The sequence below is a fragment of the Neovison vison genome, chromosome 2 (assembly GCF_020171115.1).
Source record: "Neovison vison isolate M4711 chromosome 2, ASM_NN_V1, whole genome shotgun sequence".
NCBI lineage: Eukaryota > Metazoa > Chordata > Mammalia > Carnivora > Mustelidae > Neogale > Neogale vison.
Window position 1 is genome coordinate 21,759,275 of NC_058092.1, and position 20,890 is coordinate 21,780,164.

The window sequence follows — 20,890 nt, forward strand, 5'->3', positions numbered from 1 at the left end:
CAAGCCCCGTGTCAGGCTCTCTGTTCAGCATGGAGCCTGCTTCCCCTCCCCCTCTGCTTGTCTCTCTGTCTACTTGTGATCTCTCTCTCTCTCTGTCAAATAAGTAAATTAAAGCTTAAAAAAAAAAGATATGACAGCTGATGAGTAGATTGGAGTACAGTTTGGGTTAACTCCAAAACCCATGTTCTTTCAGATACTTACTCACGTTTTCCTTTGTTCAACAATTTACTTTACCTTTCCTACATATCAAATATTGTTCTAGTCACTGGAGAGACAGCTGTGAACATACATAGTCTCTGCCTTCACAGAGCTTACATTTTATGGGTAAACATACAAAACAAAACAGTTTCAGATAGCGATACGTACAATGGAAAAAAAACCAGGGTGACAGATAAAGAATATCTGGGTATGGGGGAGACTGGGTAACTGTTTGAGACTGAGTGATCTATATCTAAATTTAGAAGGTCCCCCTGAGGAGCTTCTTGAACTGAGACCTGAATTATGAGAAGGAGTCAGCCATCCCAACATCCAGGGAAGAATATTCTCAAGGGGGGAGTAGCAAGTTCAATGACGTGGAGGTAGGAATGAGGTTGACATGGGTCTAGAGCATCGCCGTCCCAGAGAACTTTGTGTTCTGATGGAAATCTGTTTGGTGATATCCACTTTGGTAGCCTGTGGCCAGATGTGGCCAATTATGAACTTGAAATGTGGCTATGTAACTAAGGAACTGATTTTTAATTCAGTTTTAAGTTTAAATAGCCATGTGTAGCTAGTAGCTCCCATGTTGGGTAGCAAAGGTCTGGCTTCTAGTGAGTAAGAGGAAAGGGGTCAAATAATTAAATAAATTAAATAAGTGAGGTCAGAGGAAGTGGGAGAGGCCAGATTGTGTAAGGCCTTGCAGGCCATCTAAAAAAAGTTTAGATTTTATTTTGGTTGCAGTGGAAAGCGGTTAGAGGGAGTGATATGATCTGATTTCCATTTTTAAAAGACCACTCTGATTGCCAGGTGAATGCTTCCCTGAAGGGGAGTAAAGGAGAAGCATGGTGAAGTCAATTGCAGGATCTGGGTGAGAGGTGATGACAGCTAGGACTTGAGTATTGGCAATAAAGACAGGGAAAAGTGGTCAGAAATAAATTTCAGAGGTAGGCCTGACAGAATTACTGATAAATTAAGTGCTGGAGATGGTAAGGAAAAGAAAACCAAGGTTTATTCCTAGGCTTGATCGTGTAATACAATGGGAAAGTCTGAGAGAGAAGCATAGTTGGGTGGAAGATCAAGACTTCTGTCTTGGACAAGGTAGATTCTAGATGTGGCCACTTAATCTTCATGTCTGCCATATTTATATAACACCATCAGGCATCTCCTTCCTTGTCCTGTAAAGTCTCTTACTTTTAGTTTACCTTGGATTTGGGGAGCTATTATTTTATTGTTTTTATCCACAATTTTCAGGGAGAAACTGAGTTTGGAAAATTTAAATTACTTCTTCAATATGTCACAGACAGTAAGTTGCAAAGCTAGACCTGGGTTTGTATGATACCGTGTATCCCATGGCTTTTCCATTAATTAGAAATTCTTCATTACTTAGATACTATGCCTGATGTATCTTTTCTTTCTAATAGCAAAAATAACCAGAGATTGAAGTGTTCATGAGCTTTGGTATCTTGAACAAATTAGAAAGCTTTACTTATCGAGAGATTTATATTACTTTTAGAAGTTATATCCCAACTGTCTATTTTTCTAGCTTGTAGAAATGTCACAATCCAAGATATTAAAAAATCTTGATGTCTCTATTGACTAATATTAGCTAGTTCTTATTAAATTCTACTCTATGCTGAGGTTGGGGGGAGGGGATCTCCAAAAAATTTGTGTTGAAAATGCTATGGTCATGGTTGAGATTCTAAAACTAAAGCATGTAAGAGAATTCTAAGGGAAGATAGTCAGCTTTGATGGCTTTACCATTAGTATCAGAGTTCTGGGACTTAGAAAAAATTGTTGGAAATCATTTTTTCCAGCCACCTAATTTTATAGAAATGAAACCTAGAGCCTAAAAAAGTTTGTCCAAAGTTAACATAGTCTGCCAATACAAACTTGGAATCCTGTACATTTTCTGGTACCTAGATCAGTCCCTTTTTACCTTCATAAATTCCAGGATGGCTTCTTCCTTCCCTTTTCCTTTGAAAAAAATTCTGAGAATTTTTTTTTAAGATGCATAATCTTTACTGGTGTTGATAATTACCATAATCTTGCTACATTATAAGTGCTTAATAAATAAATGTTGAAAATAAGATTATGTTTTTCCTGTCAGCTGAATGTGAGCTGGATTTTATGTTCCACTTTCTATTGGATGTTTTAAGTGCATTAGAATATCCTATTATAGCTGTTGTCCCCCTGTTTAATTTTTTCTACCTGGAAGAAAAGCACTTTTTTTTTTTTTTTTGCTCATGTTTAATTTTTCAAACCTTCATTCAAATCTGATGACTAGTGAAGTTGAGTACCTTTTCATCGTTTGTAGGTCATTTGCATATCATCTTTTCTGAAGTGCCTGTTCCAAACTTTTGCTCATATTTTTATTGTGTTGTCTGTCTTACTAGTTTGTAGTTCTTTTTTTTAATGTTTAATTTAAATTCAGTTAATTAGCGTATAATGTATTATTGGTTTCAGAGGTACAGGTTTGTGATTCATCAGTCTTCTATAACACACAGTGCTGTAGGAGTTCTTTATACTTGTCTCACTCCCAGTCTCAGGGAGAAACCATCAGTATTTCATAACTAAGTGTGATGTTTATTCTAGGTTTTGTTAGTTACCCTTTATCAGTTAAGCAAGTTTTCTTTTATTCTTAATTTCCTAAGTTTTTATCATAAATGAATGGTGACTTTTATCAAATGCTTTTTAATTCATGATTGATATGTAGTTGACCTTTGAACAATATGGTTTTGAACTGCATGGGTACACATACAGGTAGATTTTTTTTTTAAATACAACATAATGCTTTCAGTGTATTTTCTCTTCCTCATGATTATCTTAATAACATTTTCTTTTCTATAGTTTACTTTATTGTAAGAATATAGTATGTAATATATGTAACATACAAAATATGTGTTAACCCATGGTTTGTATTTTCAGTTAGGCTTCCAGCCAACAATAGGCTATTAGGAGTTAAGTTTGGGGGGAGTCAGTTATACACAGATTTTCAATTGTGCGAGGGAGTTGGTACCCCTCACCCCATTGTTGTTCAAGGGTCAGCTGTAATAATATGATTTTTCCTCCCTTTTTATATTATGTGGTAGAATAGATGATTGACCTTCAGTCCTTAAACCAACTTTGCATTCTTGGAGTAAACACAATTTGATTATAATGTTTTTCTTACATAATATTTTAGAATTTTTCACAACTTTTTTTTTCAACTATTTTCATAAGAGAGATAGGCCTGATGTTTTCCTCCCTCCTTTCCTCCCTCCCTCCCTCCCTCCCTTCCTTTCTTTCTTTTTTTCTCATTTTCCTTTCTTATAATATTGTCAGGTTTTAGTATCAAGTGTACTGTGGCCTCATAAAATAAATTGAGAAGGATTCTTTCTTTTTCTGTTCTCTGGAAGAGTTTGTGTAAGATCGGTGTTATTTCTTCCTCAGTGTGTGGAAGAATTCACTGATAAAGCCATCGGGTCCTAAGGATCTCCTTGTCCGGGAGTTCCTTACTTTCAGATTCAATGTCTTTATTAGATAAAGGACTATTAAGACATTCTGGTTCTTATTTCAGTTTTGGTAATTGTATTTTTCCAGGAAATGTCTGTTCTATCTAAATTTTTTTTTAAGATTTTATTTATTTATTTGACAGAGAGAGATCACAAGTAGACAGAGAGGCAGGCAGAGAGAGAGAGGGAAGCAGGCTCCCTGCTGAGCGGAGAGCCTGATGCGGGACTCGATCCCAGGACCCTGAGATCATGACCTGAGCCAAAGGCAGCGGCTTAACCCACTGAACCACCCAGGCGCCCCTCTATCTAAATTTTTTAAAAAGGATTTATTTCTTTATCTTAGAGAGAGCAAGAGAGCAGGGGGAGGGGGAGGGGAGAGGGAGAGAGAGAGTCCCAAGCAGACTTCATGCCAAGCTAAGAGCTAACTCTAGGCTTGATCTCACACCCCAAGCCAAAACCAAGAGTCGGATGCTTAACCAACTGCACCACCAATGTGCCCTTCCATCTAAATTTTTAAATTTATCCACATCGTTGGATATATTTTTAATATTGCTAAGAATTATAGCAGTGTCCCCCTTTGTGTTCCTGATATTGCTAAGCTGTGCTTCTTTTTCTTGAATGGTCTTGCTACAGATGTATTTTAAATGTTTTTACAAAGATTTTATTTATTTATATGACAGAGAGAGATCACAAGTAGGCAGAGAGAAAGAGAGAGAGGAAGGGAAGCAGGCTCCCTGCTGAGCAGAGGACTCTGGGATCATGACCTGAGCCGAAGGCAGAGGCTTTAACCCACTGAGCCACCCAGGCGCCCCTGGATGTATTAATTTTATTAGTCTCTTCAAAGAACCAACTTTTGGAGTTTTCTTATTTTTTCATATTAGTTATACTTTAATTTATGCCAGCTAATATCTTCATTATTTTCTTTCTGCTTTTATTGAACTATTGTTTTTCATTTCTTGAAATGGATACCCACTGCTGTTCATTATTTCTTACAACCTAATCTTAGAATTTAAGTGACTTGCCTAAGGTCATATAGCAACAGAACTAGAAGAAGAGTCTGGGACTGTTAACCCAGACCCAAGTTTGTACTCTTCATCATGATGACTTTTGTTTTCCTAGGAGAGGAAGAATAAAAAAATTAATATTCATTGAGCAGTTAGTATGTTCAGGCACTGTTCTAAATATTTGACGTGTGGTATCTTTTAAACCTCTGAATTACATATAAACTAAATAGGACAATTTCTTTTTACTTTTATTTCCAAATGTCTTTTTTTTTTTCTCTGTCTGCTATTTTCTCAGTACAAGAATTAGAAACAGGTCTATGGAAACTCTTTTTCCTTCCTTTTCCTGGCTCCTTCTCTATTCATCTTTAAGAAAGAGAATTTTCCCTTTTAGGCCCTCCTTTTTATTTATATATACATATATATATGTACACATATATATTTAGTTACATAAACATCTCTCTCTATATATATATCTATAAAACATAAGCGACATCTGCTTCACCAGCTGAGAAACTAAAACCTGTTCAGATTCCAGTTTATACGTTAGAGTGGTAAGTCCCAAGGATAGCTAATAATGATGACAAAGATTTTTCAGCTTATACTTTTTTGCACTTTTTCCTTTTCAAACCATTTCCATATATTCCTATTTAGTACCAAGAACTGAATGAACAAGAAGCATTTAGGAATTCTTGGTTTAATCATGAGAAAACTGGGGCACAAGAAAGTTACATAACATGTTAGGGTCACACAACGAGATGGTTCGTCCACTTGGCAAATAATGGTGCAGTGATTCTTGCCAGGGGAATACATCCATATCATCTTTGGAGCTTTAAAACAAGTACCCAATCTTCTGTCTATGGTGGACCTGAGCATAGGCTGTGTTTTTGTGGTGTTTTAAGATCTGCCGCTGATTCGTGTGGGCCTTCTAATAATGGAATCACCAATCTGCTACTTACCTATTATGCCCATACCATACTAGCAGAGATTGTGCTAGTAAGTAGCAGGGCTAGACCTAAAATGTAAGCCTTCTTTTACTCAGTGTGATGGTTTTGAGTTTTACTCTTCACTGATCTAATATATAACTGTTTCAAAGTTGCTATTGTTTTTAGATAAGAGCAATATAATACTGAAATTAATGGGTCCATAAGATGATCACAGCACTCTTCTTTGTCTAGACATTCAGAATTGGGAAATGATTGAGTTTTTAAAGTTTAAGCGTTCTCTATATATGCACCTAAATCTTGTAATGGCTAACAAGTAAATTCACAAAACCAAAGAGCCAAAACATCTTAAAAAGCCATCACTACCCTCCCAAAAATATACAGAAAAGCATTGGATTATACTATCAAAATGGGTGAGTTATATGTTATGTGAATTATATCTCCATAAAGATGTCTAAAATAAATAAGAACACTACCATGATTCTCTGTTGTGATCCATGCTTTGTATCTTCTTACTGAGAAAAAAAAAGAAATTTGCTTCTCGCCAGGACTCCCAGGTGAAATCTTTCACTTGAATTGCATATCAGTGTGTGCATAATTAATTTTTTCCCAACAGGGTGTTGAAATGAGATTAACCCATAACAACAACAAAAAAGAGACTTAGCGGTATGACATTAAAAGTTATTAATATGTAGGGCTTATAAAATATTTTCATAACCATTGAGTATGTCTTCCCTAACTATTCTGTAGAGTTAATATCTTCTACATTTTACAAACAGTAAAACTTGATGCCTCTGTTTCTAACTGCCAGTTTCCACACTGATACCTACTTTTCCACAGACGGTACAGATTGCCAGGGCTAGGAATACTAAAGACATAAATCATTTGGCTCTGCAGTATTAGTATTGGATTAAAACCAAATGCAAGTGGCAAAATAACACATGGTGAAAGCATGGGCTATGTTTCTATGATGCCAGGCAGAGTTGAATTAATTCTTTGGGAGGAGGTGTGAATACACATGTATAATGATAGTTTAACACAACTGTGAGCAAAATATTTTGTCACATTCCCCTGTGTTGTTAGATTTGGTCTGCCATCTGCCATTCTTGCACTGAGTAGCTTAGAGCACCAGCACCCATGAGTAGCAAGGACTTGCAAGAGGCCACAGAATTTTCATTGGAAGATAGACGATTCCTTTGTTTCTCCAGTTTTCCCTGTGTATACTTTGAGAAGTGATTTCTTTCACTGGAGATTATTACTGGGAAATGAGCATTTTTTCCTTGGAATTGTATATATGAAGTAGTTGGGAATTCCGATTTTTTGTCTGTTCTAATTCATGGAATTCCTTTTTTTTTTAGCTAATATTTACTACTTATAAATCTAAATTTATCAAGATAAATTCAGAGTTGTCTCAGTGGTTCAGTCAGTTAAGCATCAGACTCTTGATTTTGGCTCAGGTCATGATCTCAGGGTTTGAGGTGGAGCATCACTTCGTGTCGGGCATAGCTCCTGGTTGAGATTCTCTGTGAAGAGTCTTCTTAAAATTCTCTCTCTCCCTTTCCCTTTGCCCCTCCCCCAACTCAGACACATTCTCTCTCTCTCAAAAAGAAAGATAATAAAATAAAATCTTTTTTTAAAAAGATTCTATTCTATTCAGTATGTTCAGTTTAAGAAATTCAGTATGTTCATTGTATGTGAAAGCATACAATAAAAGTTGTAAGGATTTCCATGCAAAATAATTAAAATTTAAAAATCGCAGTTCATGAAAGGATAATGACCTGTTATCAGAAATATTAAATCACGTGGAGAAGCATGTGGGTGGCTCAGTCAGTTAAGCATCCAACTAGAGCTCATCTCAGGTCTTGATCTCAGGGTCATGAGTTTAAGCCCCAGAAGTTGGGCTCCATGCTGGGTGTGGAGTCTACTTAAAAATAAATAAGTAAATCATGTGGAGACACACTGTATTTCTAGACACTGCCAGATAAGTGAGTCTACTACAAAGTATGTATATGGTGTTTTTTAGTCCCTGAAAGAATGAAGATAAAAATCATAAAAAGAGTATGAGTAGTTGTTTTTGAAGTAAGCAATCGAAACTTAGCTGCCTAATAGTCCAACCCAAAACAACTATTAACTTTGAAAGATCAAGCTTTTGTTCTAAGCCTATATTGTATATTGTCTCTAGAACAGTATCTATACAGCCTTTTCCCTAAGTCAGGGTTCCTCAATCTCAGCAACCTTGGCCAGTACCCCCTCCTGCTTTTCTCCCTAGTTGCGGCAATCAAAAATATCTCCAGATATTCCTAAATATTGTCTGAGGGACAAAATCATTCCTGGTTGAGAACCACTGCCCTAGATATATCAGAGAAGAGGGGCTGTAACACAAATTGACAATATTCTGAGAGGGTAGGAGAGAACTCAAAAGTTTTTTTGTTTTGTTTTTTTTTTAAGATTTTTATTTATTCATTTGAGAGAGAGAGACAGTGAGAGAGAGCATGAGCGAGGAGAAGGTCAGAGAGCGAAGCAGACTCCCCATGGAGCTGGGAGCCTGATGTGGGACTCGATCCCGGGACTCCAGGATCACGCCCTGAGCCGAAGGCAGTCGTCCAACCAACTGAGCCACCCAGGCGTCCCATAACTCAAAAGTTTTTTATTTTAAAGGACTAAAGGCCAAAGGTTTTGAATTCGTATTATTTTAATCAAATGACTTCTTAAAAGGGAAAGTATCTGGTTCAAACGTTTGCCCGTAAACATCAAAAAGTACGCATATCTTACAAGATCAGTTTATCAAGTTATTTTGTAATCAATCCAAGCAGGCTTAACAGAAGAAATCGGACTTGATCCTTTTTCCTAGAACATAGTTTTTAGTTTCCTAAAATCACTTATAAATAAATGGATGTGTATTTCAATACGGCTTCATGAAAGAAGTCAGATTTAATTAGCCTCTTTTTTTTCTCCATAGACTACATTACAGTTTTGGTTTTTTTTTTTTTTTAAGATTTTTACTTATTTATTTATTTATTAAAGATTTTCTTTATTTGAGAGAGAGAAAGAGCATGAGCAGGGGGAAGGGCAGAGGGAAAGAGAGAAGCAGACTCCCCACTGAGCAGGGAGCCCAGTGTGGGACTTGATCCCCAGACCCCCAGAATCATGACCTGAGCTGAAGGCAGATGCCAAACTCACTGAGCCACCCAGGCACCCTTACATTGCAGGTTCTTGAAACTAACAGAATACAAGGTTAAAGAATCTTGCTAACTTTTTAATAAAAAGAGTTTTTATTTTCTTTTCGTATTTGGATCTGTTCCGCCCCCCTTATGGAATGTGATAGCATAGTTTAGTTTCTCTGTTTTAGCTTTTTTAATGCCATCAGTAACCTGGCAGAGCACTAATTATTTTTTAACTTCTGTGTGATAGCCCACCGGACACTGTGTCCTGGATTCACAATTATTTTACATGGTGACTCTGAAGTAGTATAGTGACTCTTGCCTTCACTTATCCTTCCCTTTTCCCTTTCTCACGTAGCAGCGGCTGTTGATTCAGACCGAAGTCCCCGGCCCACCTCTGCACCCGCCATTGCTCAGAGTCAGGACACAGAGGTTTCTAAAGCACAGAAGGAAACAGTGAAGGTTGAAGAGCAAAAGGAAGAAGTGCCACCCGGGCAGGCTGAGCCGGAACCCACAGAAGCATGGAAGGTATGCCATAAACCCAAATATCTGGCTAGTTCAATTTCTGGTTTAAACATGTTAACTCCTTGGCCAGGAAGGTTTTCAAAGCATTGATTCTTGTAGAGCTCTAACAAAGTTATTTCTTCTTTACTCTTTCTAAAAGAAAGTATTCCCCATGAACCTGTAAAATATTCTGATAGAATTATGTCATGAAGACTAAACCATCCAAGAAGTTTTCAGGTAACCTACCTACACAGTTACCTAACTTATATCTTTAAAAAAAAAAAAAAAAAAAAAGGCGCCTATAAAGCACATCAGCACTGTGATCATCTGCTTTTAAAAATAATTTTTACTCATCCAGAAGGAATCTCCACATTCCTTTTTAAAAGTAATCTCTGCTAATAGGATTATAATATAATTTGATTTCCTAAGATCAGTATATGAGCAACATACCCGGAGAATATCCCAATTAGTATTACATAAAGCACTTCTATGCGGTTGTTCAAATCAAATTGTTTACAAAAGGCAAAGATCCTTATGTAGGATCTGAGTTGCTTATAGTTTTGCGTTGATTGTACCGCAGTCTCTGATCTTGTTGAAAAATCACCAATTAGCAGATTTCCCAGGACTAACAGTAGCTGGACTGATCTTCAATGTGTTGATTAGCCTTTTAAGCACATTTAGGCTGTGATGTAGTTGAGATGTTCAGAATTACTGACATAAACACAAATATCACTGTTGACAACAGGAATTACTAGAGGCAGTGCTTTTTCAAAAATTATGTTTTTATATGTCTGTTAAGAAAGTTAAAGCCCCCAAAATATTTTAAGCCATGGAAGACCTTAGTAAGTGCTCTTATCTTGGCAGATGAATTAATCCTGTTCTTCTGGACCCAGTTCAGTGTCTAGTTTATCTGTAGAGCAGTGGCCAATTTGGCTTTGTTTTGACTGTATTAAAACAAAACAAAACAAAACAAAACTGTTCTACATGACATGCCATTTTTACTGTCCTTTGAGACCAACTTGAGTCTAAACGAGAAAAAAAATTGAGCAAATGGTAGAAATTTGCTTTTTTTTTTTTTTTAACCTAGCCAGATGTGTATAACACTGGCCATCAGGTTCAGTATCAACAGTGCCTTTTTAAGGTTAGACTACCTCAGTTTTTAATGTTAGGATATCTCATCTGGCACTTTTGACTATTCCTCCATTTGTTGTACTAACTGGAAAGTGTTGGATTATTGGAGTTGGCAAAGGAATCATTTTGAGTGGCTAAGATTCCTTTGGTGTTCTGCTAACATACTTGTTCTTTTTTTTTTTTTTTTTTAAGATTTTGTGTATTTATTTGAGAGAGAGAGAGTGAGCAAGCATGACTGGGTGGCAGAGGGAGAAGCAGGCTCCCTGCTCCCAGGACCTTGAGATCATGACTCAAGCCAAAGGCAGGTGCTTAACCGACTGAGCCACCCAGATGCACCCATACTTATTCTTTGGCATGTAAGTCTGACACAGGTATCAAGAATAGGTTCCTGTTGCTCTTGGAACCTGATAGAGGGGAGAGATCACTTCCTGGTCTATGCTTCCCATTCAAGTGCCAGTAGGTGGTTTTATTGCTGATTAATTCTGTGTATGTATATGTTTTCAGATACTTACATAAAGATCAGACTGAAAACCACCTCTGATAACCTTCTGTAATAGTAGGGACAGAATTAAGGATGACTCTGAGTTGATTTTATTTGTAACAATAGAAAATAATTATGGAGTTTACCTGAAGCCATAGTTATTATATAAAGCAATAGTGTAATAAAATAACCTTGTAACACTATATAAATTTCATTAGCTAACACGAATTTGGCGCCAGATAGAAGTAGCTTTTTGCATCTTGAGTCATTTGACAAGAACTATTTTGCAGGTGTGGAATAGTACCACGCCCCTATGCACACCTTTATCTCATTTAATGTTCTCTGAAGGGGCTTGACTACCTTTGCTACTTGGCCTCCACTTTAGACTGAAGTAGGGGCCCTCACTTTGTTGCTGTTAGAAAAAAGCAAAAGGACATTATTCATTGAAACAAGTAATTTAAGCTTTACAAAATAATTTTTTGTAAAAAAATTTTGAACATTTTTTTTTATTTGTTTGACACAGAGAGAGAGAGAGAGACAACAAGAGAGGGGATACAAACAGGGGGAGTGGGAGAGGGAGAAACAAGCTTCCCGCTGAGCAGGGAGCCCCGCTGAGCAGGGAGCCCAAGCGGGGCTCAATCCCAGGACCTCCTGGGATCATGACCTGAGCTCAAGGCAGTCGCTCAGTGACTGAGCCATCCAAGTGCCCCTGCAAAATAATTTAAAACTGCTATTTGCTAAACATTCACTGCTTTGTGGGTATATTGTCTCCACTTTTTCAATAAAAAACTTAGGTGAAATAACTTGCTAATGACCACACATTAAATATAATAGGATTCATAGTAGAAATGACACAAATTATCTGTTATCCTGGTAGTTAAAAGTACTGTAGCTGGATGTGCTTATGATTTGACAGTATCACAAAATTTGGTGTTATGTTCTCTACATTCTGTCCTAGGGAAAATAGCACAATGACATTATACTCCAAGGTAATGCTGCCAAGTGTGATTAAAAAGAATGTGTCAAAACCACAGATTGGTGAGGTTCTATAAAGAAGTTCATGATACAAAGTGACTGATTTGATCCTTAATAAAAAATTTTCCAATTTTGAAATACTGCTTTAGGCATTGCTCACTCTAAAACGCTTCCTCTTAATAGTCTGTTTGAGTTTCTTAAATTTATACTTGCTCCATTTGGGGTCTATAAAATGACTATTACTAAAGGCATTTCAAAGCTAGGCAGGAGGGCGCAGTTATTCTCTTCCTACTATTAAGGATGAATCTTATTTATCCACCAAACACAAGGGCTCCCGCTCTCTGGAGAGGAGATTATAGATTGCTGAATGTTGCAGCTGAGCCCTATGTGTGCTTATTTATAAATCAGCCATGGAAGTAATTGCATGCATCAGTAACAATTTGAATTGAGTTTATTTTGATGTTTTGTTGCCTAATAAACTCAAGGTGAAAGTGCCTCCTTAAATATATTGATCAACTAACAATTTTTTTTGTATTTATGTTCTTTGTGTTTATTATATGTGTGCTTTAACTGTAAAGTTTTTTTTTGTTTTTGTCATGTATGTCCTACCTTGATATCTTCATTTGTAAATTCGTTTTTAAATGTTAAAGTACTTCTAGATCATAAAAAAAAAGCCAAAACAAAAACACATGCCTTATTTAAGCCCAATTATTTTTTGTATAAGTACTTTTTTATTAATAAGTGTAAAAATGTTTTCTTCATCAATGGAATAATTATCATAATTTTCTTTTACTATCATTTGGCTGTCCAAATTACCTCTTCAGCCTTGAAAATATGATGGTGAACTGAGAGATGACCATTGAAGAGTAATGTCCTTTCCTGTCATACCCCCATAAGACTGCATCATGTTGATCACGTATCAGCTTATTTTGCAACCAGCTTAAAGATGCGGCTTATTTAGAAATAATGCTACTCATAGAAACCTACTAACCTGAAATGTTTTTACCACTTTATTTCTTAAATGTAGGTGGAAAAAACCCACATCGAGGTCACAGTACCCACCTCAAATGGTGACCAAACACAGGTTTGTGCCAATAGGCCACTTGTTCCTTTTCTCCTCCCTCCTCAATTTTTTTTCTTCTCCCCAACTCCCTTCCCTTAAAAAATATTATAAAGGTTCAAACAAACTTTATTGAGCCAATATTTTATCATTTTTCTTTTTTTTTTTTTTAATAATGGCTAAACAGAAGCTTGCAGAAAAAACTGAAGATCTGATAAGAATGAGGAAGGTCAGCCATTTTTCACTTTCACAAAACTGCATTATCGTCACCCATGCTGACTTCTAAAGTGCATTAAAAAGACAGTGATCCATTCTTTTCATTGATTTCTCTTCATCAGAAATTGTTTTCAAGTCGCAGATATATATTTGCACACATATATATTTGCATACACTCACATACATGTGTATAGCAAAGAAATTATAATCCTCTACTATTTGTTGAAATTTTTCATTAAAATAAACCTCTCAGAAGGAAAATGCCTTTTAAAAAACAATGAAGTAACTAGTGAAGACCAAAACTATCCTTCATACTTAAACTTGATAAATATTTCAGTGGCATCATATTCTTGGAAATGACCAATATTTGATACATACTTACTATGAAAAACCTAGCAGCAACACCTGGCATTGTTCATAACGGTGTGTTTTGCTGCTCTGTGCCCATTCTTCCCAAATATAGAGTGGGATGTATCAGTCCTTACTGAAGAGAATATTGACTAATCGTGTATAAAGTGCCCTTAGATCTTTCTTATGAAAGGTATTAGAGATATACCTACTGTGTATGAAAGGTATTAGAGATATACCTACTGTGGTATTACTAAGTATGAACTATGTGTCAGGGAGGTAAATAACATTTTACAGCATTTCTCCATGCTGTGGAACATGGGATTTCAAAGCTTCGTAAAGTCATGTACTTTAAGATAACTCTCAAACAGTTGAATTTCAAAAATGAGCATAAAATAGCTTACTATGTAAGAAGCCAATGAAGCCAGGAGCACTGTCTATTTAAATAAGGTCATCACTTTCTTCCATCACTCATGAATAGGGTCATCTGTTTTCTAGTGGTAATGTGTTCTGTGTGTGTCCTTGTAGTTTTGTGACCATTTCATGTTGGCATATGCTGCGCTGTGGACATCTAATTTTTTTGGTTTGCCAATTTGCAGTTTTTTCCCGCAAGAACAACATTTTAATTTTTTATGCTTTTCTGTTTTTCCCTCTTTCATTTTCACAGAAAAAGAGAGAGAGACTAGATGGTGAAAACATTTATATCAGACATAGCAATTTAATGTTGGAGGTTTGTATGAACTTGAAGCTTATTTCAGTTGGTTGCCTATACCTTCTGCATTCTTTGCAATCACCCCTTTCTTTATGCTGCGTTTGGTTTTGCATGCCATTGCATGAAAGAATTTTAGGTTTAAAATGCTTTTGCATGTTGGTAAACATGAAGATATGCAACCATCTCTCCTTCTGACTCTTTAGTTTCCATCTGTCATACTTATCTAAAAAATATATGATTGGGACTACCTCTGCTTCTTGCGGTTCCATTGTTTTACTGACTTGTAGAAAATTCAATATCACTGTCAAAAACTCCTTGAATTTTCCAAGAATATAAACTCCTGTGTGTCCCAGGCATCAAATTTGTAGTATAGTTTTCATCTTCTGAACTGGGTGTGGAAAAGTAGGAGAAATGATCCCAATTCAAAAATGGACTTAAAAATTGGAGATATCAAAAAATGATAGGATAGTCAGGAAAGAAAAAAGATACAGGAAGGAAAGAGGGGACCTGGTATTTAATCTGTAGTTAATATAAGATAGTTTAATTATAAAAAACAGGTCTGTGGGCATAAGATGATTAATTTAAAGTTAAGAAAATCAAGCCTTAGAGAAATTTAATTTGCCTGTGGTCACAAAGCTAGTAAATTGGTAAAGCTAGGTTTTGAGTTAGGGTCTATCTATCTATCTCTTTTAAACTTCGTTTTTTCCATTCAGAAATAGCAACATACTATCTACTCTAGGAATTGTAAGGTCATTTTCTCATTACATTCAACAATGATTTGCTTTTTACCAGAGTTGTATTAGTATATTTAGCTAGTTTGGAGCTCCACCTTGAACAGGGAAATATGAAACTAATTAGAAGAGTAGGGGAACTCTATGAGGAAAAAGTAGAGAACGTGGAATTATCTATATGGAAACCACTGAGGCTACATTAGTCTACACCACACAAAGACGCTTATATATAAAAGTTGACCAGATTATCTTACGATTTTGCTCAAGACAGAGCCAAAAGAGATGAATATAACTCTGATACTGGGGATTTAACTTAAACTTGAAGGAAACATAAATACAGAGGAAGATGATAAACATTGTTTCTGCATTCAGGAAACTTAACAATGTGTAGAAGAAGGGAGGATAGAAATAAACAGGTAAAAAATAGCAATAAAATGATATCAAGTTATTATGGAAGCTGTGACAGAAATAAGTGGTATGCTGTGCTAAGAAAGGAAATCTCTGAGTAAGATGGGAAGTTCTCTTTGGAGAGAGAACATACTAGCTGAGATCTGAACGATGAACATACAAGAAATATACTAAATAGTATTAAACTGGAAATCTGAAGAAACTTTAAAATAGATCTCTGGTTTAATATAATGACCTCTAATAGTTACTTAACCTTGTCCTATTTTCTGTCAAAACATACCTTTTGGGTGCTTGCAAAGTATAGGATACTTTAATAAAAACAATAAAAATTTTGGCCAGCCTTCATTAATCACATACTGTGTGATTGGCACAATACTAAATACTTTATGTACATTTACCTCATATAACATGAAGTTTTTTAAGGCTGGACTCTAGGATATTTCAAACTCGGCAGCTAGATCTCTGCTTGATTTCCTAACTAAGACTAGACGTGAATGGTTCTGCTTGTGGGATTAGGAAGAATTACAGAGGTCGGATGATGTCCTTGTCCTTGGCAATGTAACATCTCCCAATCCCAAACATGCCCTACCTATCCCAAACATGCCTTTTTCTTTACTAGTCCATCTTTAGTGTTTCCTTTTGACTGGAACCTGCAGTACCAATCATATATTTGTCATTTGTTCAATGAGGTGTGTTATGGCTTCTGAGACTCACAGAGTCCCTGTGTGTGATGTGTTTTTTCCCCCAGCATTGCATTGATAGCAACAAGAGGGGATTTCTAAATAAGTGTGCGTTTGAAAATTAAAACTACTAACTACTTTTTGAGAACATTTTATATTTAATGGTTTGGTTTGGCTGCAGCTAAAATGATAAGATGATGAGTATCAAAAAGTATCTAGCCTAAAAGCAGCCAAAGTAGTTTGGCTAACCATCATTCTCTAGTTACAGTAAAAGAAAAAAAATCTCAAAAATTGTCTCCCTTCCACCCCATAAGGATGTTCTCTCAAGTTATCTGTCACTCTAGCAGGGTTTTTTTTTTTTTTTTGGTAAAGCATCTCTCCTGCCCCACCCCCACTAATGCTTTGTTCTGGCCAAATAAGGTCGAGTTCATTTTTAGATCTACCGCCTCCTCCTCCATCTCCCAGAGAGAACCTGTAGCAAGTGTCTATGACAAATTCTATTTGGAACAGGTCCCTTTGAGATCTTAATTTTACTCTGTGCCCCCACAGGTTTCTAACAGAGCCAGCTAAGAAGGATGGAGAAAGCTCCTTCAGAAGCTACCGGTTTTATTGAAATATTTATTTTCTCAGGTTTCAAGACAATCAAAAGCTAGACAAGAAGAGTAACAAATCACCACTCTCATATTAAAAGGCAAACAGAGAGAGTTATGGTTTTACCATAGCATCTTGCTCATTTTTGTTTTCTTCCATTCATACTTTAACTCTCCCAAATGTGTTAAGTTGTTCTTGGACCAAGCAGATTTAATTTCCAGTTAGGAGCTGGGCCACAGGGACTTACATGCCTTGTGGGTCTCAGTTGCTCAGCCTATTACTGGGTCTTTGACCAAGCTTGTTCATGCTTTTCTTTAGCTAGTAAACATGCTTTTCTTGCTTTCAGCTAGAATAAAAGTGCACACTGTTGTTTCCTCATGGTGAAGCCCATATTCATAGGCTATACTCACTTTTCATCCCAACAAGCAAGAGGTAATTTTTATGGGGAAGCTACAGGATTGTCCATTTTGGGTTTAGTTTTCTCTTTGATCTCAAAGCAAATATACATGGTTTAGTCTTGCAAAAATAAAAAGAACAGATTAGTAAGTGAATTTTCTGAATGAATATCTCCAGAATCAAAATTATGTCATGTGCCTCACCAATTCTTTTTCCTATGCTATTTTCCCTTTGACATTGCTTTTGAAAAAATTTCATTTAGTTGAAGCATGCGTGGCTCCAGAAAATTTTTTGAAAATTTTATTTAAATGAGTTCCAATTTTTCCCCCCCAAATGTGGTGGTTTTCCACAGAAGAAAGAAAGAAAAAAAGGAAAAAAGAAAGGCTAATCTCAAAATTTATACAGCATATTAAAAGATATATTTAATATTATGCTTTTCTTGGATACAGAGCTGCCGTGATATATAATAAACACAGAATTTTTAGCATTCATCAAGTGACAGGCTCCCACATATTTTGATCTCAAGCACGGATCTGAGCTTTTTTGGAGAAGTATGTTGGACAAAGAACATTTCAGTTTTTGTCTTTAAATTGTATTTCCCATTTTATTTCTTGCCAAGTCTACTTTTTGAAAGTTTTATTTGCCTCCTGTTACATAAACCTGAATGTTATTTCTAGTTTTATTAACCTTTGTTTTGATCCTTTCCCCCTGGAATATCCCATTTAAGGGATATTAAACCTAGTTGTCCACTATCCAATTCTGCTGGAACAGTTGAGATATTTTAAACTGTTGAGGAGATATGTAAGGTATTTGATGAATTCTTGTTAAATTACTTCCAGTCCATTGAAAGTTACTGGAAGGTCTCTATTTTGAATTCTACTAAGGGAGGAAGTAAAGCTGTCAGAAACTGGAAGGCATAAGGCCCTTTTTTTTTTTTTTAAAGATTTTATTTATTTACTTGAAAGAGAGGGAGGAAACAGACCCCCACTGAGCAGGGAGCTGGATTTAACTAAAAGCACGAATAGTATTGGTAAAGAAAAAAAGCCATCATATCACACACCTGAGTGATTTTTCATAGATAATAACAATTTGCTCTCAAGGCTTGGCGAGGAATTCTAGTGATAAATTCTTATAACAAGAAAGGGCTGTTCCTGTTCATCAAAACCAGTAATACCACCTAGTAATAAGGAAGCAGAATTATCTCCAGGTATAAACAGAGGGATGCTGTATGATTGCAACTCACCAAAGCAAAGCAACCAATGGTGGCAGTTGCATCTTTTATCATGTCCTTTGTTTAATAGCTGCTCCTTATCTACTGCTATCTGCCTGAGCTGAGCCTCAATCAGTTCTTATCAAGATGAGGCTAACTGATCTGTGATATCGCTCTCTTGGGATGAGGAGTTGGAGATCTGGCACTGTGTCCTAACGGGAAGAAAAGTTGCAAAATTAAGGAGTGAAGTCTGTGGGTTACAAAACTGCTAAGAGTTCTGGGGTTATGATGCTTCACTGCTTCCAAGAAAAGCACCTCATTTAAAAAAAAAAGAATACTAAAAAAATTGCAAGCAAATATATCATGTTGTATATTTAAAATTTGAATGCAATTTATGGATTAGTAACATCTGCCCTGGATGTGGTGTGTTTTCTGCCAGTGCCCATATAGTCTAGTGGGCTTCCCCTGATGTGTTTTTTTCCTCTGAGTATTTATTATTTTGCATGTTTGTCCTTTCAACTGTAGGATTTAGACAAAAGTCAAGAAGAGATAAAAAAACATCATGCCAGCATCAGTGAGCTGAAAAAGAACTTCATGGAATCTGTACCAGAACCACGGCCTAGTGAATGGGATAAACGCTTATCCACTCACTCCCCATTCCGAACACTTAACATCAATGGGCAGCTTCCTACAGGAGAAGGAGTGAGTACTTTGTCCACGTGACCACTTGTGAGAATGAATGAAATAAACATTATTGTCTATTAAATGTTCTGTATATAAGTAAAGTAAGTTTAGAGCTGAAATTTAGCTTTGGTTCCTCACCAGTTCATTGCAGCTTTAAGGCATTCATAATCAAACACTTGTTTTTAAGTCATATGGGCTACCCAGTCAAATTATAGGAGCCGTTTAGAGCTACCATTAGATGACTAGGCTCTTGAGAACTGCCTCCTTCTGGCTAGTGTGTGTTTACAAATTGATCATAAGCCAGTGGAACTTCGTGTTCAAACTGTGCCTCCAAGGACCAGAGAGTTTACTAAATTTAGTAAGGTCAGAATTGGAACAGGATAAACATTTTTTTAAACTTTATTTGAACATTTGCACAACTGAGAAATGTCTGGAATGGTTGACCACAATTATATAATGAATGAAGGAGACCTCTAAGCCAGAGAATGCAGAACACCACACATTAATGATTATATTTCAATTTTAGAAAAATTATTGACAGTTCATCTTTATGAGCAGCTTCGAACTTTTAACATGTTGTTTTGTAAGATAGTCACAGTTAGAAGAAGTTGGAGATACCTTTCAGGCTGTTTTTTGTGTGTGTGTGTGCTATTGTCATACCTGTCGTAGAAATCCTACGTCTGACTAAATGAATCTGTGTGATGAAATATCTTAAAAGTTACCTTAAGCATATATTTAAAAATTCTTAATCTTTAGCTTATACGGGTTAATATTTATATAAGTAGTCACAATGATTTAATGAGTGATTAAATAATTTTTAAAATTATATTCCTGGTTTTCACCAATAGCAACAGCAATTCTAGTCAAGAAAGGTAGTGATGTCTTAATAATGTTAAAAAAAAAACAAAGCCTGTTTTTAAATTCAGAATTCATGGTAAACTATTCAACTTTGTTTAGTTTCTGGAACTGGAGAAGATGATAAAAGTTGACTCGCAGAGGGAACTTTTTATCTTTTTCAAAATATGATTGAAATTGGCCAAGAATTCTCCAAGTAGAGTCCGACCAGTTTCACCAAGTAAGACTGGAGAATTCCTGAATGATGGGTAGCTAGATACCGGGGGTGACAGGATGCTGTTGTTTCTATTCTTCGTCCTCTTCAGCCTCCATTCCCTGATGTAAATGGACATCAGTTTTAGATTCTAAATCTAGATAATGTAACCTGAACTGAGACAGTGACTGCTTTCTATAGATCTAGACTTCAGGAGAAACGCCATGTTGCTGTCTTGCCTGGTTAACTGTCTCTCTAAACCATAGCTGCTTATTTTCTAGAAGCTTTCTTTTTGACTTTGTGGAAGTAATAAAAGATGCTCGATTACTTTGAAAAGTAATTTAATACTCTCTTGGATGAAGTTTGGTAAATTTGAATCAGTCTCCATTTCCAGAAAATATCTTCTATCTTAATAGAAACCTTCCAGAAATCATCTCAGGGCTGGTTGGAAATGGGTATGTCATTCTGTGGACTTTAAAGAAAGGACTTTTAGAAATGAGATTGGTGGGGAGTACTTGAGCCACTTTAGCTCTGTGCTTCTGTATATTACTCCTCTAAATGAATAACAGAATAAGTAAGAACTGTCCTATGATAACCTTTTTTAAAGGATAACTCCACTTTCTGGCATATCTTACTTTTTCTTCAATGATGAGGGCAATATTTCTGTTCTCTGGGGATACGTATCCTCTTCCGACTTTGGCAGCATTGTTGTTGTGTTGCGAGGCTACTGAATTTTATATAATTTGTGTATGACCAGGTGAAGAAAACCTCTGTCCTTCCCTCGGAAAGAAAGGTTGGTGGGCCAGAGGTAAAGCTGCTGTTATGACTCGTGCTTCTCAATCCGAATTTGCTCTTGTCATGGCACTAAGCAGATATTCCCCCAGAACTGAACAGCAGCTGCTGAGTAATTTTTTTCTTTT

At 36.2% G+C, this 20,890-nt stretch overlaps 1 protein-coding gene across 13 annotated transcripts in view; it reads left to right on the forward strand.

The window, feature by feature from the left end:
• The window catches only part of EPB41 (erythrocyte membrane protein band 4.1), a 106,529-nt gene that overhangs the window by 45,903 nt on the left and 39,736 nt on the right, over positions 1-20,890 (forward strand). For 4 of the 13 annotated variants that reach the window (XM_044237602.1, XM_044237603.1, XM_044237608.1 and 1 more), the window contains 4 exons: positions 9,154-9,323; positions 12,914-12,970; positions 14,178-14,240; positions 18,764-18,940. In XM_044237602.1, coding sequence (XP_044093537.1) covers positions 9,154-9,323; positions 12,914-12,970; positions 14,178-14,240; positions 18,764-18,940 — 467 coding nt within the window. Of the gene's footprint in view, positions 1-9,153; positions 9,324-12,913; positions 12,971-13,133; positions 13,176-14,177; positions 14,241-18,763; positions 18,941-20,727; positions 20,779-20,890 lie in introns of all 13 variants that reach the window. The other 9 variants (XM_044237604.1, XM_044237609.1, XM_044237610.1 and 6 more) reach the window with 6 other exon arrangements.